The sequence below is a fragment of the Thalia democratica genome, chromosome 9, assembly GCF_965202585.1.
Source record: "Thalia democratica chromosome 9, ktThaDemo2.hap1.1, whole genome shotgun sequence".
Classification (NCBI taxonomy): domain Eukaryota; kingdom Metazoa; phylum Chordata; class Thaliacea; order Salpida; family Salpidae; genus Thalia; species Thalia democratica.
Genome location: NC_139173.1, coordinates 5,086,791 through 5,113,734, shown reverse-complemented (window position 1 = coordinate 5,113,734; position 26,944 = coordinate 5,086,791). Strand labels below are relative to the sequence as shown.

At 27.0% G+C, this 26,944-nt stretch overlaps 2 protein-coding genes across 2 annotated transcripts; both read left to right on the top strand.

The window, feature by feature from the left end:
- Positions 1-1,422: 1,422 nt before the first annotated feature.
- Positions 1,423-4,863, top strand: LOC145844347 (tetratricopeptide repeat protein 7B-like). The gene is made up of 2 exons (XM_082951741.1): positions 1,423-3,559; positions 4,211-4,863. Exons 1-2 carry the CDS (start codon positions 1,423-1,425, stop codon positions 4,408-4,410), a joined length of 2,337 nt encoding a protein of 778 aa, XP_082807867.1. The 3' UTR covers positions 4,411-4,863.
- A 1,172-nt stretch (positions 4,864-6,035) lies between these two features.
- LOC145843861 (dual specificity mitogen-activated protein kinase kinase 7-like) lies at positions 6,036-25,743 on the top strand. The gene is made up of 12 exons (XM_082951112.1): positions 6,036-6,163; positions 6,518-6,769; positions 7,316-7,373; positions 10,119-10,299; positions 12,330-12,449; positions 16,368-16,475; positions 17,732-17,824; positions 18,009-18,095; positions 20,823-21,037; positions 23,887-23,952; positions 24,300-24,620; positions 24,838-25,743. The coding sequence occupies exons 1-12, from the start codon at positions 6,061-6,063 to the stop codon at positions 24,974-24,976; spliced, it is 1,743 nt and encodes a 580-aa protein (XP_082807238.1). The 5' UTR covers positions 6,036-6,060; the 3' UTR covers positions 24,977-25,743.
- Positions 25,744-26,944: the final 1,201 nt, after the last annotated feature.

Sequence of the window (26,944 nt, the reverse complement as noted above, 5' to 3'; positions counted from 1 at the left end):
CATAATAACTTGTGTTATTTTCAAAATTAGCTTTTAAAACACTTAAGACTTTTGCACTTCATTGAGAACTCCATATTATATGTTTCAAATTGCTTGTTAGCTTTAAAAATCGGTAGTTATGTTTTGTTTAGAAAAAAGGCGCACAGTCGCCCAAGTTAATGAAAAATCTCCTTATTTATCAAACAAAATTGAAAAGTGATCTCGCACCTTTGGCTGGGAAACCATGATTAGTATGATATGTTAACATCAGACAAAAGTTATTTTACCAACATGTGTGACTGCTGATGTAGTATACTAACAAGTAGCTCCTTGGCTTTTTTATGATAATCAATACAAATTTAAACTATAGTAGTTTTTGAATACCTGTGAATTTTCTTAATAGTTTGTTTAAGACAGTATAGATACACATTATATAAAATTTACCTATTAGAAATAGTTTTAAAAGCATAAAGCTGTACTGTTTTAGTTATTTTTTATTTGTTTATCTGATACATGACAACAAGACGTAGCTAGTGCAAAGTTAATACAACAGTATATAATATTAATCTAGATATAATTTTTAAAGTTTAGTAAAACTATTTTAATTTACATACACATATTTTATTCACCTGAGAATTAAAATAAATAAAGAATAAAACTATTCCTTTTTAATTTTATAAATAATAAAGATGTCAAAGTTTATGAGATGAAAACTTATTTCATAGTATCTGGAAGAAAATTAAAATTAATTTGGTGTTATTAACACAAGTCAACTTTATTGTATAGCTTATTTATAAGATCAAAGTACTGTGGATTTTTGAAAAAATGCGTTTATATAAGTATTGGATTTAAGCTAAATAATTTTGAAATTAGTTAAACTATTGAAAAATTAGTTAGTTTTTTTTTTTAAGCGTGTTGATTTAGATCAAAGCTTCATTCTTTAACATAAATGTAATAAAAATATATCTTTTAAGTTTTCATTACTATTCAATACATCAGGTATTATGTTTTAATTTTGTTCTATTGTTAGTACTTTACTATAACAAGTTTTGGTTATACCACCTGGATTGCAAGTTTTGTAAGTAATTACTAAAAAGAAGCTTTTAGTAAAATTTTTATTCTGTGTAGTAATTAGGAAAATATCTTTAATTTAATTACTTTTGTTAAGCTACTAAAATAATTATCTTGACTGAACTGCAGTGACTATTAGTTTAAAATTAAAGTAGTTTAATTTACTTAAAGTTTTTTTAAAAAACAATACTATTAGTTTGTAGATTTAATTATACATATAAATGTACATTCAAAATAATCAAACTATGTAATAGTATAATAAATTAAGGAACATAAATAATGAACTTACAAGTTCTCCTAATTTTCCAAAGTTTAAAAATGAACTCAATTCTTTTAGACTAATTAAATAAAAAGAAGCATACTGAACAAACCATGCTGACAATTTCAAAACGCCACAAGTACGAAACTAGTCTTTTGGATGCTTTAAACGAAAGAAATTACTCCAAGCTAACCGAACTATTGAAGCCTTACACTCACAAGTACGGCACCAACACAATCTCAAAACTACTGAACCAGGAACTGAAACTAGAAGAAATCTTGGCAGAAGTTCAGGAAATAGACAAAGTGACAATTGACACTGAAAGCGTGGAAAGCATAGAAAATTTCCTTTTGGACGTTTCGCCCAGTGACAACGAGAAGGACTCTTACTTCAAAGTGTTTGAGGAATCCAGGATTCTGTTGATGAAGGTGCATCTGCTGAACAAGAACTACGACAAGTGCTTGAGCCTCTTCAAAAGGACCAGCCTGAACAATTTAAAGCAGAGCAGGAGGCTGATGCTGGTGTCAGAAGCTTTTGCAATGAAGGGAATCTGCACGAGCAAGGTAGAGTCTCACAGCGGTGAGGATATCATCAACTCTTATGAGAACTGCTTTGTTTACTTCCTCAAGCTGCTGACTTGTGAGGTGAAGTCTGGCAAGAGAGCTGACAGCAGAGAGTGCCAGCTGTCATCCATCAACCTGTCAAGTGTCAGCTTTTGTTTGTTCACAGCCACTAAAAACTATGTTGAAATGCTGGAGGATAAAAATGTCCTCAAAGTCATCTCGATGCTGAGGCTGCTGCTGACTGCCACCAAAAGCCAAAACGTTGGCGCTCTGGACCTGAGACAGTACATGAGCTACAAATTGGCAAGTCTGTTGTCAACCAACACTTCCAAGAGCAACTACGATTACAAGCTAAACTTACCTGGTGAGTTTGAATCGTTCATTGTCAAGCAAGACATCAATTCTTTCAAGCAGGATAGTTTGGTGCAAGAACAGGTTCTAGCACTGAAAGTTTCTGAGACGCTGCTCAACGTTGACCCATTGTTGGACATGTCACCAGCTTTTGAGTCGGCCAGGACAGAATTATTAAAGAAAGCAGACAGCTTGTACAATTTATCAGTAATTACTATGCTGCCTGATGGCTTCCAGGAATATTTAGCAAACAGCCTGAAGCCCGCCTACAAGTACATGTTTGATCACGGCCATCTTTGGAAGACCACATCTTTGTTGGCCTGCCAGGGTCAAGACGATAAGGCGGCAATTGCAGCACTTACAGAGTCATTTAGGGTCAATGAGGATCCCTACACTGCCATGCTTTTAGCAAGAAAGTGCTACAACTTACAGGAGCCAGACTGTGATTTGGGTATTAAGTATTCACTTTTGGCTTTGAAGCACATAGAGGAACAGGGTTTGCATGAGATTGAGAAATCCAAAGCTTTGATAAGTTTAGGAGTGGGGAAGAGTATAAAGGGTAGAAATTCCGCGTTGGTTAAAGAAAAACAACAGTTGCAAGATGAAGCGCTGAGTTTGTTTGAAGAAGCAATAACCTTGGACAGTCACGACCCCTTGCCCTACGTGTGCTCAGCCAGACTGCTGGCAGAAAACAGGGAAATTGACAAGTCCTTCAAGAAAGTCAGGGAGGCTCTCATCCTCGATCCAGAGTGCCTGCCAGCCCTGCAGCTAGTCATTCTGATTCTGACAGCCAAGAAAAACTACCAAGGTGCACTGGAGAGCTTGAAGGACAGCCTCAAAAGTTACCCTGGCGACAAACTCTTAATGTCGATGAAATGCCACATTGAACTCCACCTTGGCTTCAAGGACTCGGCCCTCAAAACCTGCCTGGACTTCTTCAAACTGACCAGCGCTCAGTCACCATCCTTTGTCTGCAATATCGAGGACCTTACAGACCTCCCCAGAAGCTTGAAAGAGTCCCAGGCGTCCGAGAACCAGTCCACCATATTAGGCATCTGCTCCACCACCACAAATGAGAACAAGGAGCTCACAAGAGCCTGGTTGTTGATTGCTGAAGTGTATTTGAAGCTTGGCAGGTTGTCGGAGGTGGAGGAGTGCCTGAACGAAGCCATGGCGATCAGCCCGTTGAGCTCCGACGTGTTTGTGATGAGGGGGAGAGTGAGAGAGGTGAGTAGTGACCAGCAGCAGGCGCTGCACATGTACAACCTCGCCCTCACTGCCGATCCGACTAATGTGGACGCCATATACTACCTGTCAAGTTTGCTGATTGAACAAGGTAAGTTTGTACTTGTTGCATTTGTTATTTATTTTACAAATAGCAATTTTTAAACAAAGAATTTTATATACTGTACTTAACACTTAAAGTTTATAAATTTGAAACATACTTAAAGTTGTTTAAAGTTTTGAAGAAGTTTTATTATTTGTTTGTTTTTTTTTTTTAATTTCAATCTTCTACTGGTAATTTGGATTTATAACCAGTTTAAGAAAAATAGTAAAGTCAAATATTATATCATGAATTAGCAACTTATTTTATTAAGAAAAGAACCTTTATTGTGGTTTACACTAGTTTAATATGTTGTTACAACTTAATTTTAAAAATTTAAGTATATAGTTATCTTATATGATATAAAAATTTAAATGTCATTTTTACAAGTTTAAACTAGTTTATGATACTAGATAAGGTTTATTGAAGTTTATTTTTAATTTAATTATTTAATGTATGCCAATTATTAATAATTTGTACAAATTTGTTTTATAATTCAATAAGTTTAAAATATGAACTCTAATTTTTTACAAACAATTTCAATTTTTTTTAAGGTAAGGTAAAACAACTTTAATCAAGATCTACTTGTAGAAAGTAAGCCAAGTTATTTTAAACCGACACTAACAGTTGTTACCAAACATTTAATTTTAAATATATTCTTAGGAAACACTGAGACAGCAGAGACGTTGTTAAGACAGGCGGCTTCACTGAAGCAAACGTCCCACCAGATAATATTCAAACTGGCCACGCTGATCGCTCAGCAGGGCGACCTGGACAACGCTGAGAAGTACTTCACGTACGCCATGTACCTGGAAGAAACGTGCCCCATCGTGCCATTCTCCAATGTGGTCACCTCTGTTTAATATGTGGGAGAAAAAACTTTTGTTTCAACTTGTGGAGTTTTGTTAAAATTAACTCGGATACCTCGATATTTAAAACTGAACAAGGGAAAAGTTCTTCAAATAACATTTTTCTTTAACACTATCATTTTACGATTAACAGCCTGTAGCATAGGTTTATGAAATTATAAAAAGTTTAGAAAGTGCAAGACTGTAGAAGCTTATATATTTTTTACTAGTGACTGAATGTTACACAAGTTGTTTATACAACATTCTAATAGTTTTGTTAGCACAAACAAAGCTAAACAATAGTTTCAATAATAGTCAATACACCGCTTGGTTACATAATCTTACTTTTTGTTATCATAATAAAATTACATGTGCAATATTTCATTGTTGAATAAAGTTGTTACACGTGCTACAAGGAAATATTGTTGTTTTAAAAACTTTCCTTGATAAAATTTATACTCCAAACATTCTAAACGCATTCTACTAATATTTATTTCTTTTTGTTGAAATTTTTTTTGTGAGTTTATATTTTGATTTTTTCCAAACTCAGTTAATGAAGTTTTCAATAATAAATCTTTTTTTAGCAGGTTTTCTTCTAACTATAAAAAAAGTTGTACACATACTTTTAAACCAATTTTAATTTTATGAAGTTTCTACTTTTTAAATTTTTTATTTCATTTTTATAAACACTACTGAAAATAATAAACTTACAGACTAAAGTATATTTATTAAATTGTTTAGTAAACTAAAAAAGTGCTTGTGTTTTTAATCAGGCACTTTAAATCTAATTATGTTGTATTTAGTTGCTTGTTGATTTACTTATACAAAGCAGTATAGTTAACTTATAAAACATTTTTCTTTTAAAAATCCGAACCATTTAATTGTAGCTCATATAAGTAGTAGTGTTTAACAAAATTTTAATATTTTTTAACTATTTTAAAACTTTGTTTTAATTTATTTTCTTTAGTTTTTTATTTATTTTAAACTTATGTTGAACTTACTTTTGACAGATTTTTTTATATATTTTAACTATTTTAAAACTTTTCTTTTTCTTTTTGAAGTTTTTAGAAAATAACTGTTGAACTTATTTTTGTTATGATTTAGTATTTATGCTTGTAACTTGAGTACTTTTTACATAGTTTATCCACAGAAAAGTTATATTGCTATTCAAAACGAAATATGTTTCAATTACTTTTAACATTCTTGTTTTTATCTTGTTTTCATAAAAAAGTTTAAACGAAAAAACTTTGTATAGTAAACTGTTCTTTTTATTTTTTTTTAGATTCGAGGTAAAATTTGCATCCAAAACTTAATGCTTATAGTTGAATATAAGCACTTTTTTGATCAATCATTACTTTTTAAATTATTGAGTATCAAATGAAGTAAACATGTAACTAAACTAGAATATTATTTATTTTACTAAATCAGACTCATTTATAAAAGTTTTCGTTAGAGTATTTACTTGAATAATCTTATAAAATAATACCATAAATAAAAAATGTTTTTCTATGGCATCATTTGTTTTAAAATTTATTATTTAACTTTGCCACGACTGGTGTCAACTTTTATTTTTTAATTTAAATCTAAACAAAGCAGAGTTTTGTTGACACTGTCACATTTTGTTATGAATTTCCAGCAAAACACACTTTTAACATTACAACGAAAATGTCGAAGCCGAGCAGTTTGAATTTGGAAGCTCTCGAAAACAAGCTGAACAATACAATCAGCTCGTTCAATCCCAGAAAGAAGCCGAATTCACTGGGATTAGGTGGGTTGTTTTATTATAAAAAACAGCTGATAATTATTTATATTTTTTTAAAGTTTTTTTAAACTTGTTTATCCAACAGTTTATAAGCTACGTTATTAATTTTTAGCTTACAAAAGTTAGCTCTTTATCTACTAATTATTTTACCATTATTTATGATTTGTTTACTTGTAAAACTGCTTACAAGATGTTATCTATTTTCAAGAACCTGAAACATAACATTAAAACATACAAGAGAACGGCATAAAAAATACGTAATTATAAACTGATTTTTTCCAGGTTTTTCAATTTAAAGTTTTAAAGATAAAGTTGTTAAATTAAAAAGCTGTATTTGTAATGTTAGATTTTATTTTGCAGGAAAACTGAAAGTAGAAAGTCCGCCTTCCAAACCCAACCTGAGTTTAAATTTAAATAAAAAACCAAATTTGGAACTGAATTTAATTAAAAAACCTAATTTGGAATTGAATTTGAACAAAAAACCTAATATTGAGTTAAATCTAAACAAAAAACCTAATCTGGAGTTAACTTTAAACAAAAAACCAACTTTTGATCTGAACCTGAATAAGAAGCCTGTCGACACCAATCCTTTCAAACCTCTAAATTTATCCGGTGAGTTTTAATAAGCTTCAACCACGTGTTTGATTATTGCAAATTGTGTGGTTAAAAAAGTTGTCTTACGTTTGAATATACTTTTAGTTAGTAAAAAACAGTAACTATAAAATATGTGTTAGTAGTCTAATTTCGAGTATGAACCAAAAAAGCATGAGACGGTGGTATTTGTATTGTAATTCTGACTGATCTTGTTAAATTGGAAATAGTTATGTTTGTTACTTATAAATCTTTTTCTCAAAGCTATTAGTTCTCAGTTAAAAAAAAAACAATATTTTTATACTTTAGTTTATTCAAAACTGTTGTATTCGTAAATAAAAGTTTTTTGATAAACCTAGTTTTATACTTTTAAATGTAATATTTTTTGACAAAATGTTTTTAATAAGTCTAAATTACGTACATAAGACTTTTTTTCATAGAAAAGTACAAATTCAGCTTTAAAAAATTTATTTTAATTAAACTTCTTATATAAAGCATAGTTTTATGGACCTTTTGTTTTCCTTTTTCAATTTTAATTATGTGTTTATCCTTTGAATAACATTTCAGAGACAAAACCAGCGAAAAAAACAACTAGATTTAATATTCCTGATCAGCCTCAAAAGAAGTTAGTTCTTATTTTATCATTTAATATAAAACGAAAGTTAGCTTTACTGTATTAGTTTATTAGGTATTTTGTTATTTCGACTCTTACAAAGTAAGTTTTCATATGCTACGTTATTAACTATTAGCTTACAAAAGTTAGCTCTTTATCTACTAATTAGTTTACCATTATTTATGATTTGTTTACTTTTGAATTAATCTCAATGCATATGTTTATGTAAAGTTTTAAACTGTTGTGTTTATTGAAATCTGTCAGCTACAAAATTAAGGCGCTTCGGATTAGCTAAAATTTGATTTTTGTTTATTTTAAGTTTTATTAATACCTTTGATTTAGTTTTGTTATATGTTTGAGTAAGATGGATTAGGGGTAAATGTTTAGATTTAATTTTTGGTAAAATGAAATAGGGGTTTAGAAGTTTTTAGTGCACTGCTGCATTATTTTTTGAATAATTTTATAAGATAAATTAAAAAAAGCTGATTATTTATTAACTACTTGTAAAAGTGGTTGAAAATTTGTTCGAAATGCTTAAAAACTCTGTTCACAATAGATTATTACACGTAAAAAAAAATTAAAACGTTTTGATCAACTTATCTTGGTTTACATGTTGTGCCTTTTTTCATCGTCAATAAAAAGTTAGTATAAAACCAAAACACAAAACAATACAATTTATTATTAAAGTTTTTTCATTGATCGCTAAATTTTTCCCGCTTATCAGACACAGGTGAATGATAGTGTAAATTGCTAGCATTAAAAATATTTTTATATATTTAAGTTTTGAAAAAAATGTAAGTAGTTTTTTTAAAAGTTGTCAATTTTAAATAGTTTTGTACTTAAAATTAAATAATTTTTGAATTCTTGACTTTTTGCAATTATATAATGTTTTTAAACTACTCATATATACATTTGTATACAGTACTTGTGAATACAGACATAAGTTAAATAAATACATTCTATATGAGAACAAATTATCTACAAAAAATACTTTAAAATTAATTTTTCAACATTTGTATGTACTTACCAAGGTACATGAAAATTGAAATTTCAAGAATAAATCTTAAATAAAATTAAATTTTTTTCTTTGGAAAATAAATAACTGTAATTACTTATTTAACCTTAAATTATTTAAGATATTGTGTACTTTCAAAAAAAAGTTTAAACTCTGTCCTTATAGAAAAAATCTAAAGTTTTTTAATATTTTAAACCAAATTTTTTCAACTTAAAATTTTTGTAAAGATATACTTCTTAAACTTAAAAAACAACAATAAGCTATAACTAAAAAATTAAGCATCTTGTATATTTTTATCTAATAAAATAAAAGTATAACAAACAAGCTAATCTAAAAAAGTAAGATACTTTTTTTTTGATTATTTTTCTGAACAAGTATTTCTTATTCAAATCAATTTACATCTAAATTAGTTTGTTCGATCATATTATTTATTAAAATAACATTTTAATTGGTTTTAGTGTTTATATAAGCATTTTGAACATACAAATAGTACCGTGCACTACCTTATGCTTTACTTGAGCACTTGAAAATAATTGTTTTATAATTAAAAATACTTAAAAAGTGATAAAAAATAATTAGAGTCTGTAGCGGTTTAATTATAAGAAACAAAACTTTGTATACAATTTTCATACGATTTGTTGAGTTTAAGAAAATAGTTACAATTTGTTTTGTTGACGATATCTTAATACGAAACGTTAATTTTCAAACCATTTATAACTACAAGGTTTTTGTATTATTGTTTCAAATAAAACGTTTTAAGAGGCAACAAAATTTCCAAAGCAAATTTAATCATCTTGCGTGCTTGTATTTAATTTGCCACCAACAAATACAAAAGCTTATTGTTTTAAAAAATATGTTTTATACAATTTTATTTTATATGCCTTTGTAAGCGGAACTAATTTCGTTATTAAAAGCAACATATTTATTTGAGATTTGTTATTTTTTTGTGACCTACGAATTTTTAAATACTTGGTGATGTAAGGTATATATTTTGGTTAAAAATTAATATTTAAAGTACCTAAAGTCTAATTTTGTAACAATTGTCAATGAAATCATTCTTTACCTTCAAGTGCAGATTAAAGTTCCCGAAAAACTTCCCGGAAAGTTAAAAAAATGTTTTTCTCAAGAATGCGACAATTTAAGTTTAAGATGTCGCTTTTATAAACTGTTTTTAACTTTAATTTTGACTTATAGTTTTGATTGTTTTGACAGTTAAAAACTAATTAAGTACTCAGATGAAAAAAAGTTCCTCAAAAAAATTAAGTTTTTTCAATTTAACTTCTTTAACACGTAATTTCAGTTGCCAAAGTTTGATATATTTAGTAAAACAACTATTAAATAAACAAAATTTTGTAGTTTTAAGTTTTAAAATGAAACTTTACCTGCAAATATAATTTAAGTTCAATATAGTTGATGTTAAAAAAAGAATCAAGTCAGACCAAAACATCAGTATTAAATGTACTTTCATGTTTATGACAAATAAAATATTTATTATATATTTTCTATATTTTTTATGTTTCAATGTATTGAAATATTTTTCCTGCGACAAATAAAGTGTTGATAAATTAGTAGTCTAATTATATATACAAAACTTAAAATAAAGTTAAGAGTTATCAGTGTTAAAATAATTATCTATTTTAAATTAAATATTTTATAACTATGATTTCCTGTGGAAAACTAAGTGTATAAAAAATTTTGTATTTCCATAATTTACTTATAACATATTATCAATTTTTTCCTAGTGACAAATTAAGCATGCAAATGCAACTCGCAATCAAGCGGAACGGAAACCTTAACTTCAACGGCCACCTGATTTCGACATGCACCAGTAACTTTCAAAATATGGGCATGATTGGAATGGGGACTTGCGGGCAAGTCTACAAGATGCTTCACAAACCCACAAATCACATAATGGCTGTAAAGGTAATTTCCCTTAATTGATGCTGATTTATTATATTTACAATATGTTCATAAGCCCACCAATCACTTAAAAGCTGTCAATGTAATTACCCTAAATTGATACTGATTCTTATGTATAGAATATTTTGTTGGTGAAGAATAACATCTACGTAACTTTACAGTTGGTAATTTTACAATAGTCTGTATCAGTTTACCAATTATCTAATGACTTTTCCTAAATTTACAACAAAAAGATAAAGGATTTATAATTCAGTTAAACTAGTCATATCGTAGTTCTATATTCTCTAGATTAAAAGAAAACTGTTGTATAATTGCAATAAGTATTAATTTTCTATATTAGTGCAGGGTTGCCAAAAAACCTGAAAAAATCTGGAATTTGAAAATATAGGCTAAAAAAATTGGAATTTGAGAAATTTTGAAAAAAACCTGGAATTTCAACATGTTCAGTAGTAAAATTTCGATTTGGCACAAAAAATCTATCATATAGAAAGAAAGTTTTAATCATCATCAAAAATTAATTTTATTAAAAAACACATTTAATGTAGCTTTACAGTATCTTTTCAATGTTTTTATACTATTAAGCACAGCTTCATACTATAAACTTAACTTTAAACTAAAAATAGACCCAAAAACGTGTACTTTTAAAAACCTGGGGAAAATTTGCCAAAAACCTAGAACTTTAAACAATTTTTCCATGTAGAATAATGAAATTTTGTTCTGATACAAAAAATCTATAATACTTTTTTTTTTTGTACAATTTTAAATTTCATTTATTAAAAAACCCTTTTTTAGTAGCATTACAGTATCTTTTCAATATTTTTATACTGTTTCAGACAGCGTTAACTTTATACTTAAATTTAAACTAAAATTAGACAAGAAACTTATACTTCCAAAAACCTTTAAAAAATTAAGAAAACTTTGAAAAAGTTTACAAAAGTTTATTAGCATCCCTGTTGTAGATATAATAGATTTAAAGTTTATCCTTAGTTTTTAATTTAAACATTTAAAAAAGTATAATAAGAAGTAACCGATCCATAAAGGGTTGCTAAATCGAACAATTACAGTTTTCAAGTTAGAGTTTTAGGATATAATGTGCGAGATTTATTATAACATAATTTATTGTAAAACTTTGAAGTAATAACTTGGTATTTAGATCTTTTTATAAGGTATTTTTGTTATTGATTTTTAACAAAGTTTATATTTAAATACTTAGACTTTTGTTTCAAATGTATTGTATTTGAACTTGTAATAGCAAATGACAATAATAATTCGCTTATTTTTTTTATAACTACAATAGACTATATAAGTCTTTAGATGGATAGTACTTAAGTGCTCGAACAAACGTAAGCGATTATAAAATGACGATACGTTCTGAACATACGTTTATTAATACTACCGGGGTTTCACTGCTAAGCAGCTCTTCAGGTACAATAATAAAACGAAAATCTACAGCACTTTATAAATATAGAGATAGAAAGGTAGTTAGGGGTGATTAGTGACACTTAAAAAAGTATATATAAGTAGTTTAAGACGAAAATTTAACTAAAATACAACTAAATCAAGAACGTGACGAAATTAAAAAAAAATAAAATAAGTAAGTTAAATTAAAAGGCGATTTAAAAAATATAAACTATCAATGACTAAAATAAGGTTAGATCAAATTAAAAATAGCACGATCTAAAGTGGGGGCACAAGACAGCAAGCTCTGTTTTTTTATACAGATTTTTTAATCTGTTTATTTAGAAGCTTGAGCAAACTAAACTTTTGTTTGAAAACAAATTGCACAAATACAAGTTTAAAGTTTAATATCACTGAAGTGCTTAATATATGAATTGTTTAAATGCATGAACTTTAACTTATAATTATAACGCAAAAATGCAATATGTTTGTAAAGTATATAAAATTAAAGTGTAATTTATTTCAAGTATTCATCAAGTATTTTGAATATTTACTTTTAATAAAAAAAGATGAACTTTCACTTTTATAATCACTAAAAAAAACTTTTTATTCACAAAATTTGTTTTTATTCGCAGCAAATGGCCCGCACAGGTATCCAAGAAGAAAACAAAAGAATTCTGATGGATTTGGAAGTCGTGCAAAAAAGTCACGACTGCCCGCATATTGTCACCTGCTACGGTACATTTGTCACCGAGGTTTGTAAAATTGTCACCCCATATTAATGTTGTTACAATACATTTGTCACCATATATTAGTAGTGTCACTTGCTACAGTACATTTGCTACTGAACTTCGTTGAAATGTATCTATATATAAATATTGTCACCTGATACAGTGCATTTGTCACTGAGGTGAGTTAAATTGTCACTAAGTATGAATGTGTAGTTGTTTACTTTACTATGTCACTGAGTTTATTTAAATTCTCATTAGATATAAATACTCTCTCTAAATAAGTTGAATCGTCACTTGCTACGGTAAATTTGTCATCTAGGTCAATTAATTTATCACTTAATAAGTTGAACTGTCACCGAGGCTAGTTGAATTTCACTAAGTAATAAAACTTCACAGAACTTTTGTGACTATTTAGATTTAATTTAGATTTTAAGGTAATAATTTATTTAAAGAAAGTAAAAATGTCACCAGTATTGAAAACTTGTCAGCAAACTTTCTCACTAAACAAAAACCAATTAAAATGTACATAGAGAGTAAAATTTGCATAAGCAGCAGAAAACTAACTATGATTAATATGATTAATAAACTTGATAGAATTTGCTGCTTGGTAATAGACTTTCTGACTAATTGTATTTAAACTTGATCACATTTGTTACCTACTTTTTAAGTAAGTGAAATTACAAAGTAAAAATAGTAATTTGTTTACTAAACAGTTTAATGGGTTTAATATTGCCAATTAGTATTATAGAATTGTAACAAAAACTATTTGCTTAGATTTTTTGAGTAAATAAAAGTTTAGTCTCTTTGCTACTTTCAAGACTTTGTTTTTTAGCCTTTACACAACAACTTAACCAAGCAACAATTACTTCATTGTATTAAATTAAAGCAGTATTTATCCCGTATAATTTCACAATTTAGCTTTTAATATTCTTTAAAGTTTTCTCACAATAAATCAAATTTATGACAACTGCGACCGATGAAACAATAAGTTTGTTCATTATTTTTATTTTCATGAAGTAAAAATAAATCGGATTATATTGTGGATTTGCTGCCTTGTTGACTTTATTTAGTTATACGTGTGAAATAGTATTTTTTATCATTGTAGTTCTTAGTTTTATTTTTGTAGTTAAGTTTTGTGTTATATAAATTTAAAAGTAAGTTGTATCCTATAATTTATGCTTTAGATAAGTTTTAAAGTTTATTATTTATTCGTATAAGTTTTACAATTATGAAGATTTTTTTTTTGGTTTTTAAGATTAAAATACTTAAGTAGAAATTCAACGTAATAATCACTAATATAGTTTGAAAAATGTTTTATTGTTATTAGTAATTAATTGTTTTTACTAATTTACTTTTTGAAGACGGCTGAATGTATAAAAGTTAAATAGAGTATAAAAAATCAAAGTTTAAACCCTCATTTCGACTTTATTTTTAATTTTCTTTTAAACTAATAAACGTTGTTTGTGTATAAAAATGTTAACATAATAACAAAAACTTACTGGCAAAGTAATTATAAAAAATTTAGTTTTATGAAAAAAAGTTCTATTGCAGTTTATTAATGCAGCAACCATAAACTAATATTTGTAACATGTAGAAATTGACAACTAAAAGTAGTTAATAAGAGTATAAAATACGTGTAATTTTTAATGTTCACTAAATTCTTAACATACTTATTATAAATTTTGTGTTTTTATTTAATTTATTTGCATATAAAATTGTTAATTAAATGATCAAAACGAAAATTTTATTTTAAGATTATTACCTTTAACAATAGTTCTTGTTTGATTAAATTCAATTACTAGCCTATATTTTCAATTGGTTGTTAAACTTCCTTATTAAAAAAGTTCATTTGGTTTTAGGTGCATTTTATGTATCAACAAACAATGTTGTCTAATAAATAAACAGATTATTTGTTCAGTTAAATAATATTAGATAAAAGTTCTTGTTCAACTAAATTAAATTACTAGTTATTTTTTCAATAGACTGTCAAGTTTTCCTTTTTCAAAAATTTGCTTTGGCTTTATGGGCTTCTTATGTTATTCAACAAATAATGTTATTTAAAAATAAACAGATTATTTGTTTAGTTGATATTTATTACGAAAGACGTGAAATTAGTCAGTTCATAAAAACTAGTGGAACTAGTTTAACAACTGCGATTATAGTTTATTTAAAATTTAAGTTTCATAACGATTGTTTGCTTTCTATGATAAACTGAAATGTTATGGAACTAGTAAAAAAGTTTTTGTGTATACGATTTATCAATTTATAAGGTGAATAACATTTTTAACAAACTTAATCTATTATTTCTTTTTATTTTTTTTTGCAATCGAAATTTAAAGTTTGTGAGTTTTAACTTTAAAAACCACTCAGATGAAGTCTTTTTTTGATATGCAGTTAGTTCTGTAATTTCCTTATTAAGTTTACTTAATATTTTACCCAAGAACTTTGCACATTATAACTTATGATTGTAAAAGGAAATTTCTTTTATATTTATATGTATGCCAGAAATACGTTTCTTATTAGGTTTCTGAAAATCTGTATTTATTTATATACAATGACGTAACTTGGTAAGTTTTTGCAAATCTTTAATTTTCTAGAATATATTGATAAATCATATATATGTTACTACAATGTTTCATTTCATACAACGCTCTATTATTTGAAAAAAATAACATAAATTTGCTTATGGAAAATACAGCAAATTGATAATCTAAAAATATATTTTTTGATATAGTGTTAATTTTATTGTTAGAAATTTATCAGTCTTAAAGTTGTGTTTTATATATAAGTTAAGTTATTATGTAAATACATATATATTAAATTGTGCAGTCAGTAAAGTTCAAATTAGGTTAAAAACTCGCTCATGCGTAAAAAACAAATATTCTGTCTCTTATTTTATTAATGTCTGGCCATTAAATACACTTTTATTCCAGGTTTCGCTTATCAAAAATTTTAAAAATAAAGTGATTTGTGGAGAATATTATTCACAGTTTTTTTATTGCAAATTAAATTGCTTGGAAAACCTCTCAAGCGAAAATAAATGCATTTTTGCAAACAATTAACAAAAATCCACTTTTAGTTATTCATACTCAATTAATTTCTCATTTTGTAAGAAATTTTAATTAGTTTCTATACTTTCTAACAAATATTTTAGTAATGGTATATTGGCAGAGAGTACTAACAATAAGCTAGTATGTGGTTACAAAAGTATATTAAAAACTTAGTTACGTTTGCTTAAAAGGTTAGTATTAAAGTTACATTGTACATGTTTATTTCGGAGTGTTAAATTATTTAAAAGCATTTTACCAATTTGTACAAACATCTAACTAAAAGCTAGATGACCTTTGCCATATAATTGTAGTGTATGTTGTTACAAAAGTTTATTGTAAACATAAAGTTCGCTTTGAAAAAAATAATATTAGATTTTTCATGTTGTACAAGTTTAAATTGAAATTTAATATTATTCAAATGTATTTAGCCCAGCTTTTAAATTAATGAAAAACTAAAAACTAGGTGACCTTTTACCACATATAATTTAAATTTAAAGATTACCGCTTTGCAAATTACACTTGCGCGACCTTTTATGGAATTATTTCTCCTTTTTGTGTTTAAAATCTGAGATTGCGCAAATATTTGCGTAGGATATCCCAAAAATAGATAGGCAATTTTTATTTGAAATTTTTTGATAATTTTATTTGTGTGTTTAGTAAAATAAACAGTTACTGTTTTTCTGACACTGATTGAAATTTTAGATATTATTTTAATTATGTGAAGTGATGTTTGAAAAGTTTACTTATGATATAATTTTAAATAAAATATGTTTTTAGATATACATATTAAAATTTCTAGTTATATCTTAACTAAACATAGTTCATCAGCTGTAATTTATTTCTAAAAATAAAACTTTATACAATTAATAAATCATTTGTATAAATTGCACAGAGCCAAATATGGATTTGCATGGAGTTAATGGAAACTTGTTTTGATAAACTAAAAAAGAAAGTTGGAGGTCCTTTGCCCGAACCTATCATCGGAAAATTAAGCGTTGCTGTTAGTTAAAGTTATTTTAGTTGTATCATTAAAATATATCAGTACATTTTACAGTACCTAACATTGAAAAGTTAATTGTTGGTTGCAGTTAGTTTACAAATATATTATATTATTATTAGTTCAAATATGATTTATTAGAGCCTGTAATCGAAAATTAGTTAAGCTGTTATCTGGATAATATTTTATATTTCTTGAATTTTAAATAAGATAGAGTTAAGTTTGGCGGCTGATAAAAATAATATTTTTGCATCATGATAAACTATTAGATAAAATGAATTTAGTCCAAAAGTTTTATAACAAGTTTTGTTGTCAAGCACTGTCATGTTTTTAATTAACTGTATACTCCTTATGAAAACAACTCTCTTTTTAATCATACAGCACAATATGATTTAATTTTAGTAAAATTAAATAAGTACATCAAATTTTTCACAGAAAACTTCACTAACTATTGAAGATCAATTGTAAACAAATTGGCAATTCATTTTAAAGGTGTTAAAAACCTGCCACCTAAATACAATTTAGTTTTCAAATTTGTTTTGTTTTCCAGCAGGTTTTTATGAACAAAGTGTTCAAAAGTTTAGAAACATTTTTTTTGCACTTTGTTCGTCAAAACTATATGCATAAAGGTTTACATGTAAGAAACCACAGAATTTACAACCCCTATTCTAGGGTTTCTCAAAGGGGGCGATATTACCTCTTTTTTGGCGACTTTAGTAAGTCGGAGCAATAACTTGTAAGGGGATTTTTTTTTGGCAATTATAGAATGCAAAAAAACTAACTTACACTAGAAATTTTGTAATTTTCCTGCAGATCCAAGAATATAAAAAAACAATAATTTCATTAGTTTTCTCCAAGGATGTGGTCATGAAAGTTAATTTAGGAAACACTGCCCTGAATTGAAAAAATACTAAATACGTTTACTATGCCACCGACTACTTAATAGAGAATCACTAAAACCAAAAACTTAAAACAATTAAAAAATTAATGATTTTATCATTTTTAAAAGTACTAAAAGCTTTGCACTACTTGAACGAAAAGAATTAATAATACAATAAAATACAATAAACAAAAACTAAAAGCTAATTTCATTTACATAGGTAGTGAAACGATGAAAACTGTTTCAAATTTTATTAATAAACTAAAACTATACCAATATATTGACTTTTTTTCAAAGGTATTGAAAGCTTTCTACTATTTGAAGGAGAAACATTATACATAATATAGTAATTAATAATACATAATTTACATATTCTCAGGTACTGAAAGCTTTGCACTATTTAAAGGAGAAGCATGACGTCATTCATCGTGACGTGAAACCTTCGAATATACTGGTGTCAAGTTCGGGACAGGTTGATAAATAATTACATATATTTTTTTTTATAATTTTATTTATTTTCTTTCCTCGTAGCTTCATCACGGCAGGTGATTTTTTTTTTCTATTGAGTTACTTATTATTTGGTATCAAGTTCGGAGTAGGTTAAATATATTATTAAATTTATCTACATATATACTAAATATATTTTTTATTCACAGGTGAAGCTTTGTGATTTCGGTATAAGTGGACGTTTAGTCGACAGCAAGGCAAAAACAAGAAACGCTGGGTGCGTCGCCTATATGGCTGTTAGTTTTTTGTTGTATGTTACATAAAAATAATCGGAACAACTTATTCCAGAAACGCCAGTTGCCTTGCTTGTATGGCTTTTAGTTCTTGTTTTATTTCATAGAAATTACAAAAAGTCACTTTATTTCAAACAAAAATACTGAGAAACTGGGTTCTGGGTGTAGTGAAAGAAAGTTCAGATATTTTTTTGTGCAACTAATATAATATAATAACGAGATGTTTTCTGTCAATTTTATTATTAGAATAAATACTTTTAAGACTTTTAATTGCTTATCGATCATTTAAATTATTGCTCCCAAACCAAAAAAAATAAAAAACATAGTTTTTTTTAATACACTTTACACAAAACATTTACAAAATCTTGGTTTGTAATTTTTTATAAAAAAAAAGTTAAACTTTATATAACAACTGCCAAAGGTCACACTTATTGTAAATTTGTTTTATTATAAAAAGTTTTTGTACACACAAAATTGTGTGTATATTCAGAATTACTTTTTATGTACTCAAACAAACAAAAAGCAAACAGTCATGTGAAAACCAAACAATATATTTCCAAGAAATTTTACTTTTTTACGGTTAGAAGTAATACTTTTCACACAAAAAATACGTGGCCAACTCTCTTTCATGATAAAAAAATCTTGATAAAAAAATTATACTGCTCAGAAATAACAAAGGTTTATTTTTGATAAATTTATACCAAAATGTATGACCTTTTATGACAAAGGAGTTTTTAGTTTAAGAAAACGTTTAACCCCATTTAAGCCTTTTTAATGCTCATAAGCGACGTTTCGTAATAAAAAGTAAGTAAAAATTACTGGTTAATGTATAAATGATTATAAAAACATGTGCAAAACTTTTTATGAAAGTTTCCATTACATACATGCTTGTTACAAAATTTTACACATTTATATTTTAAATATTTTTTTTTTGGTTATTTTAATGATCGAATATGACAAAAAATAATGATCTAAACAAATAATTACATAAGAATTTGTTTATAATGTATGCGATCTTTTTTATCATAGGAAACTTTTTGTCTAATTCCATTTGGAATAGTTAGTGCAATTAACCTAAAAACTGGTATTTTCGACTATAGAACAAATAGAAATTAACACTAATGTAAAATTCATTATAAAAACATGTACTCTGAGTGTTTACAGTATTTTAAAATTATAGCTCAATAGTTCTAAGAAACATAATTTGTTTTTTTTTTCATGTAACATATATAAGAAATGGGTAGCTGTCAAATTTGCACGAGCGTACAAAATTACACGAGGGGACAAAATTGTATGAAGATATTTTTGCACAAAGACACTTTTGCACGAGGGGATAAAATTGCACAAAGATACTTTTGCACGAAGGGTCACTTTTTCATGCAGTTACTTTTGCACGGGTTACATTTTTTTTTTTTTTTTTTACTCTTACTGATACCCCTTACCCTCGGTTCGGTAACTTGTTTTTTTTTATATTAATTTATCTTTTAGTTTTTTTTTTTTCTGTTTTGTTTTAAATCTCGTGCAAAAATGTAACCTGTGCAAAAGTATCTTCGTGCGATTTTTTTCTTGCGCTATTTAGTAACCTCGTGCAATTTCGACCCGTTCCTATAAGAAAAGACTATATTTATTGTATATTTTGGCATGTTTTAGACTAAAAGTTCATACAAAAAATTTAAAAAACTTGCAAAATAATATTGTTAATGCAGGGTTGCCACAAAGTCAGGAATAAATAAGACTTTTCAAAAAAAAATAGGAAACTTGACATGAACATGCTCTTAATACGAAAGTTTATCATCACTAAAAAATGCATTTTGCTGATGTTATATTCTAGAAAAAATGATTTTGCAATTCATATTTATTCACGTTCTAATAGAATTTTTGGAACAAGTAAAAATATTTTATTACTTTATTTGTACTTTAAGTCTTTGATTAAGTATTTTTGAATCAATTTTAATTAAGAATCTGACTTTAAAAAGTCAGGAAATTTTTCAGCTCAATCTCTGACAACCCTGATAATGAAAATTTACAAAATTTTAAAATTTTTATATATCATGAAATTTCCAGCTTAAAAATTTCCAACTAACGTATGGAATGTATCAAATATGTCTGTATTTTTCGAGCTTTAATTTTAAAAAGTATTTTGTAGTACAACGTTGAAAATTCCTACTTCAGAATTTTTCTTATTGAAGTTAGTATATAGTGATCAACACTTATAAAACAAAGTAAATAAAAATGTACACTTTGATAATAGCATGGTACATAAATGATCATTTCTTTTAAGTTATAAAGTAGTGTCTATTTTATTTAATATACATATTAATATGTATATTAAATTAAAACGGGTAGGTTTCAAATATGCACGAAAGGACACTTTTGCACGAAGACACTTTTGTTCTAGGTGTCACTTTTACACGGATTGAAACTTTTTTTTAACTAACACTGTACCCCTTACCCTTGGTCGGTAACTTTATTTCTTCTTATTTTTTTTAAACTTATTTTATAATTTTTAATTGTCACTGTTACTCCCAATCCTTGGCCGGCAGTTTTTTTACTAATTTTTTTTTTATTCGTTTTACTCACGTGCAAAATTGATTCTTTGTGCATATTTGACCCGTCCCCAACTGAAACATTTACCCTAACTTTTGTATGTTTTAAATATCAAACAATACATAAGATATCAATATGGTAACTAACTTTTAACATATAAATATATAAATTTTTCCCTCACAGCCGGAGCGAATATCACCAGACAAGATCGAGTACGACATTCGGGCCGATGTCTGGAGCCTGGGAATCTCCCTGATCGAGCTCGCAACCGGGAAATTCCCCTACAGTGAATGTCAGACGGATTTCGAGATGCTGACCAAGATACTGGAGCACGATCCACCCGCGTTGCCTGGCAACGTCAACTTCAGCGTGGATTTCAGAAGATTTGTCAACAGATGGTTAGTTGTTTTTTATTTCATTTACTGTTTTTATTTATAGGGTTGCCAAAAAACTTTGAATTTGACAATTTAGGCTAAAAAACATGGAACTTGAGAAATTTTGAAAAAAAACTTGGAATTTTTAAAATGTTTACATGTTAAGTAGTAAGATTTCGTTTTGACACAAAAAATCTACTATATAGATAAAATATTTTGGTAATCATCAAATAAAATTTTACTAAAAAACACATTTAAAGTAAGCTTTAAGATATTTTTTATGTCGTTATACTATTTTACACAGTTTTTAACCTTAAACTTAATTTTTAACTAAAAATAAACCCTAAAACATGTAATTTTATAACCTGGAAGAAAATTTGCCAAAAATATTTGGCAACCCTGTATTATCATCGACATCTACATTGATTTGGAAATATTAGTTAGCAGATTGTTTGTTTTTTTTTTTAATTTAAGATAATACCTGGGTTTCTCAAAAAATGATGATTCTGCACATTTCGGGCAGTTGTAGCTATTATGAGGTGTGAATTATACGGGTAACAAGCTAGTAAATGGACAATGTCTAACAAAGGAGAGTGGGATTTTTTTAATTTTTACTTAGGGAGCGATAATGAAAACTAGTTTGGAAAACCCAAGATTGTACATTTTATACTAATTTTAGATTAATGCTCTTAGTTTAGTTTTTTCGTTTAGTTTTAGTTAATTAAAACTTGTTAGTTTGTTCGTTGATGATTCGCTTAATAATAATCAAAGTAACAAATTAGTTTAGTGTATTTAGAAGTTAATATTATTTGCGTCATTGATAGTAGTTGTTGTTAAAAGTTTAAGAATTTAAAGACTAAACTTTCTGGCAATGTTATTTTGTTATCTATAAGTTTTGCCATTACCCAATGCAAACCCTAAATGCACTAAATACAAATACAAAACTAAACCTGTTTTTTTTTACTTGTTTTTAAGATTCATGAATATAAAAACATGTATAACTATTAGTTTTACATTAAGTTGTTAGTATAGATGTTTTATCAAATCAAAAATCATTAACTAACTTTAAAAACTAACTTTGCAAATTATCAAAAAATCAGACTGACTTATACTGGTACTATTACTTTGTTTTTAAGTTAATGTTTTGCCCTGTTATATGCAATCTTTTTTAATGTGATATGTTTCAGTGTCTAAATTCAAGCTTGGTTTGTTTATTATCATAGAAGGCAATATTATGACAATACTTTTTTGACTGTTCATAAAACAGTTGTGTTAGAAAATGCAAATGTAAACAATTATGATTTAAGTGATTGAAAAACATAGCTATGTATTATGCAAAAAATTATCATTTTATTCCCATTTACTGTTATGTTAAATTACATTTTTATTTATATAAATAAATTTAAGATTTATTTTCCATCCAAACACTTGCTAGGCTTACTTGAATTTTCATAACAATATCCTTACTTGATATATTTGACCATTTATTTCTTAAGGAAAGAAATTTATCTTACGCATAAACAACTGTTTCACCTTAAAAATAGCTGTCACCCATTTTGTGAAATTAGAATAAAAAATTGGTTGTGAGATGTGCATTAGTTTTTTTTTCGCACTTATTCTCAACTTTCTGAAAATCTTTTAGCTTTACTTGTTCAAATATTTTAACAAAAAAATCCTGATTGATTAGCGTTATAGTTCAAATTTAGTTCGGAAAATAGTAAAATTGTGACACAAAGTTATTTCCCCAAGATGTTCCAACACTTAGTTATAACAAGATTCATACGCGTCAGGCTAAGTTAGTTTTTTGGGAATATTGGCAAAATACCAGTTTGTGTCAGTTCAAAATTTTTGAATTTTTGTGTTAAAGTTTTTTTATTGTAAAGTTTTAAACTGTGAGTTTTATTTTCTTTGTAAACAAAAGTTTGTTTTTCGTAGTTTATGTAAAACTAAGATTTTTTTTGTAATTGTCAGGATTTGTCAGTAAAAATACTTTAAATTACCGATATTTTAAAATACATTCGAGGACGAGAATTATTTAATTTTGAGTAGATTAGTCTTGAATTTCTTATCAAGCATTTAGTTTAGCCCTTAGTCGACCCAAATTTTGTTTAAGTGGAGTTTTGTATTCAATCAATACTTGTAAATGTATTAAAAAGTTATATTTAAATGCTGCCCAAGGGATCGAAGTTTTCTACTTGTATAAAAACCTATCGGAGCAAAAATTACCAGAGTTAAAGTAGGAAGCTCTCTAAAACATTTTGCTTTTTTTAAAGATATATTTATTTTAAATTTAAGAACGAGTAAACACATGTTTTAATTGTTAATATTTTTAACAGCTATTAAATGTCTAGTAGATATTAAGTATAAAGTCCTAATAACGAAAATGAGTAATCTCAGAAAATAAAATAAGTATTCCTTTTGTGGATGCAAGTTACGACAACTCAAATTCTCATGATGTTTTCAATGGGCCGTATCAGATAGATTAGTTTGAAACTTAAGTTTAAAAATTTACCTACAATTTACTGTTATAATAAGTTATGTTGTTACAACAAAACTGTTAAGCTACGTTTTCAGTCTATTCAAGCCTATTATTATTGATTATAAAATTTCAGTCTAAAGTTGCAAAAAATTTTGCGTACAAACCCAGTTATTAGTAAAACTCATGGGAGTTATTTTTAATTGGTAGATAATTGTATGTAAGTAGAATAAAGTTTTTATCTTTTGTCAAAAATTTTCCTCTTGTCTCTATACATATATTCATAATGTACTATGTTGTAATAAATGTATGAATGCTTAGACTTTATTTCGCAAACAAGTTTTATATTAAACTTTTAAAATATATAAATTTAATTATAAATAAATAATTTTCACAGTTGCACAAAGAAACTGGAGAATCGACCAAAATACCGCCAACTTCTCCACGATGAGTTTATTGCAAGGTATGAGAAAAATATAAGTCTATGTTATATAAGTTTATATCACTCTACTAAGCTATTAGTATATAAGCAAGGTAGGAGAGAAATATAAGTTTTATAACTCAACTTTATATCAGTTTAGATTATTTATTTACCTGGTACAAAATATTTGTTGTTTGTATTTTCTAATTTTCATTCAAATAAATGTAATATTTAAACAGAGTACGAAAGAATCCAGATAATTTTTTTTAATAAAACTATGACTTTTATGTCAGAGTTGTTTAAAAAAAGCTAATGAAGCTAAATTGAAATTTAAAAGAAAAATTCTAAAGTTTATACATTAAAATTGTAATTCCTATATTTTTTTTCAGATATGAGCGAACTCAGATCGACATTGGCGGCTGGTTAAAATCATTATCACACAAAAATCCCCAGAACCAAAACTCTTACATCGGTCGCAAATCTTGCACCTTACCGCGTCTCGGCGACGGACCACCTGACTTGGAGGCCTTTAAGGACGCGGTGAAGCCCAAAACTTCGGGAAATTTCTGCCTGCAGAGGAAACCCGCGGCAACTTTTTCAAGCAACCATGGCAACCAGAATCAGGGGTCGTCAGGCAAGGAGGACCCTTTCGCGTTTGCGGACAACTTGACGGCCAATTTCATGAAGAATAAGGGCCACACCAGGAACAGGTGTTTTAATTTAATTGATAAAAATAGTTTAATGAAACTTTGTACAATGTTAAATTCTAAAAAATGTATTCCTGTTAAGTACAAAGTACACTGTATTTCCTTAAATTAGTTTAGAACTCGGACTGTTTTTATTATAAATGCATTTATATTTGCAGTTTAAGATTAATATACTTTATAAAAAAAGGAATAAATTTTATTGAAAACAAAATTTGTATAGGTCGTGGGCCGACTCGTTCAAGTTCCTCAACCTCAATGACAACAAGCCTAAGGATAATCAGGTTGGTGATAAAAGTGGCGGGAAAAACTCAGTGAGCTCGAGCGTGACCTCGTCGTCACGTGACTCGCTGCACCCGTGAATTCAATAGAGCGTGAAATTTATTTTGGCGCCAAAAAGACGTTTCAGAACAGCATTTGTTTTCTCAAAGTAATACTTTGTTATTTTTGTTTTAAATTTGAATGAAGATCTATATTTTAATTTAAAAACTCAAAGTTTTAAATATTTCAAACTCGTGTACTTGTAAAAGCTTTTTACTTTCAGTTCAAGTAAACAGCTTGTTTTACTTTCAAGACTTGAAGTTTTGATTTAATCATTCATATAGAGTTTTGCAAACTTATTTCCAAAGTTAACTTTTACTATATGTTTTCCTTTTTCTCACAATATTTCAACCTTGTTTAGATTATACGTTTATTTCTGTTTATTTTAAGTGCTATTTAACTACAAATATTTTTATTCACATACTTATTTATACTAAGCCTTCCTATATGTAGTAACTTATTTTAAATTTTCTTTCTGTTTGGAATTCTTTTTTTTTTTTTGGCCAGTCGGATTTTGCCATGAGCAGTCTTATATGGCTGCATCATTTTTTTTACTTTTTTTCAAACTTTTTGTTATAAGTTCAAACTTAATTTATTTGACATGGTATATTTCATGCCTAGTTTTTTTTTTGGCAGATCATTTACCATAGCGTAAGATAAAATAATTGTTTAGCATAAAATGCCATGATTTTTCCATGTATACGTTTAATTTTATAATGATCAATAATTTTTTTTTTTCTTTTCTAAAAAGTCCCTAAATTCTTGAAGTACGTGCAAAACAGTTTTTATAATAGTTTAACTTATGTAATTTATATCGGATTTTTTCGGTAAAAAGTTAAGAATAAACATGAAACATTTTATAACAGAATATTTTATTAAGACCTATTCAAATTATACAACAGTTATAAAAGTTGCTTTTTATATAACAGATTATTTTTTATACTTTTTATCGTTGTAAAATTAGCTGGTGTTAAAGTTTCATGGAAATAGTATTCACATTAAGTCATTTTATATTTCTTATTCATGGATTTGCTTAAGTATATATATTTATATCATGATTAACTGTTTTCTTTTCAACGTATTTTTCATTTTTCAAATAAAGTGCTCATATTTGAATTGAATATTCTTATTAAGAAAATAAGCGAGTAATATAAAATGTTTCTATAATTTAATTACAACAGTTTAATGCGAAAGTTATTACTTAAGTTTAGCAGTTTTACTTACTTGTTGTTTTCAAAGTTTATATGTTTACAGTATTTATATTAAGTAGAATATGTTTACTGGAACAGTATTTTCAAATATTTGTGTAGTCTTTATTTTTAAAAAGAGGCTAGCTATATAAACAGGGTTACCAAAAAACCTGGAAATTGAGAAATTTTGAAAATAACTTTGAAAAACCTGGAATTTAAAACAATTTTTACATGAAAAGTAACAAATTTTCGATTTGACTCAAAAATTTACCTTATAGATAAATTTATCATATAGATAAATTTTTTGTCATCATCAAAAATGTATATTAAAAAACACATTTAAAATAGCTTTGCAGTATCTTTTCAATGTTTTTTTTTACTATTTAAAACAGTTTTTTACCTTAAACTAGCGTTAGAACCAAAAATGTGTACTTTTAAAATGTGTATTTTTTATTTAACCTGGAAGAAATTTGGAAAACCTGGAAAAAATTTGCCAAAAACATTTGATGACCTTTTATGAAATTTGATCAGTTAGAAATAACAAGCACTAAACTACTAAAATACAAAAATTACCAGAAGTTTAGAGTATGCAGTATTTTTTGGTTTAGTTATTATAAGATTTTCAAAGTTTTTAAATCTTTTGAACACTATTATTATAATCAAGCTTAAGATGAGAAATTATTTATTGTATGATTTGTACATACACTTCGACAAAATCTAGTCTAGTTAATGATAAACTAATTAAAAGTCTGATGAATTGTAGCTTTGGAGAAAATTACTTTAAAAACACCAATCATTTTACTTAGTACCAATGCTAGC

What these genes read in the sequence shown, in the direction of transcription:
- LOC145844347 (XM_082951741.1), top strand. Translation starts at nt 1,423, where the DNA reads ATGCTGACAATTTCAAAACGCCACAAGTACGAAACTAGTCTTTTGGAT. An exon ending in AAGTTTGCTGATTGAACAAG is followed by an intron (nt 3,560 to 4,210) that starts GTAAGTTTGTAC and finishes ATATATTCTTAG; the next exon opens with GAAACACTGAGACAGCAGAG.
- LOC145843861 (XM_082951112.1), top strand. Translation starts at nt 6,061, where the DNA reads ATGTCGAAGCCGAGCAGTTTGAATTTGGAAGCTCTCGAAAACAAGCTG. An exon ending in ATCACATAATGGCTGTAAAG is followed by an intron (nt 10,300 to 12,329) that starts GTAATTTCCCTT and finishes TTTTATTCGCAG; the next exon opens with CAAATGGCCCGCACAGGTAT. An exon ending in TGGTGTCAAGTTCGGGACAG is followed by an intron (nt 17,825 to 18,008) that starts GTTGATAAATAA and finishes TTTTATTCACAG; the next exon opens with GTGAAGCTTTGTGATTTCGG.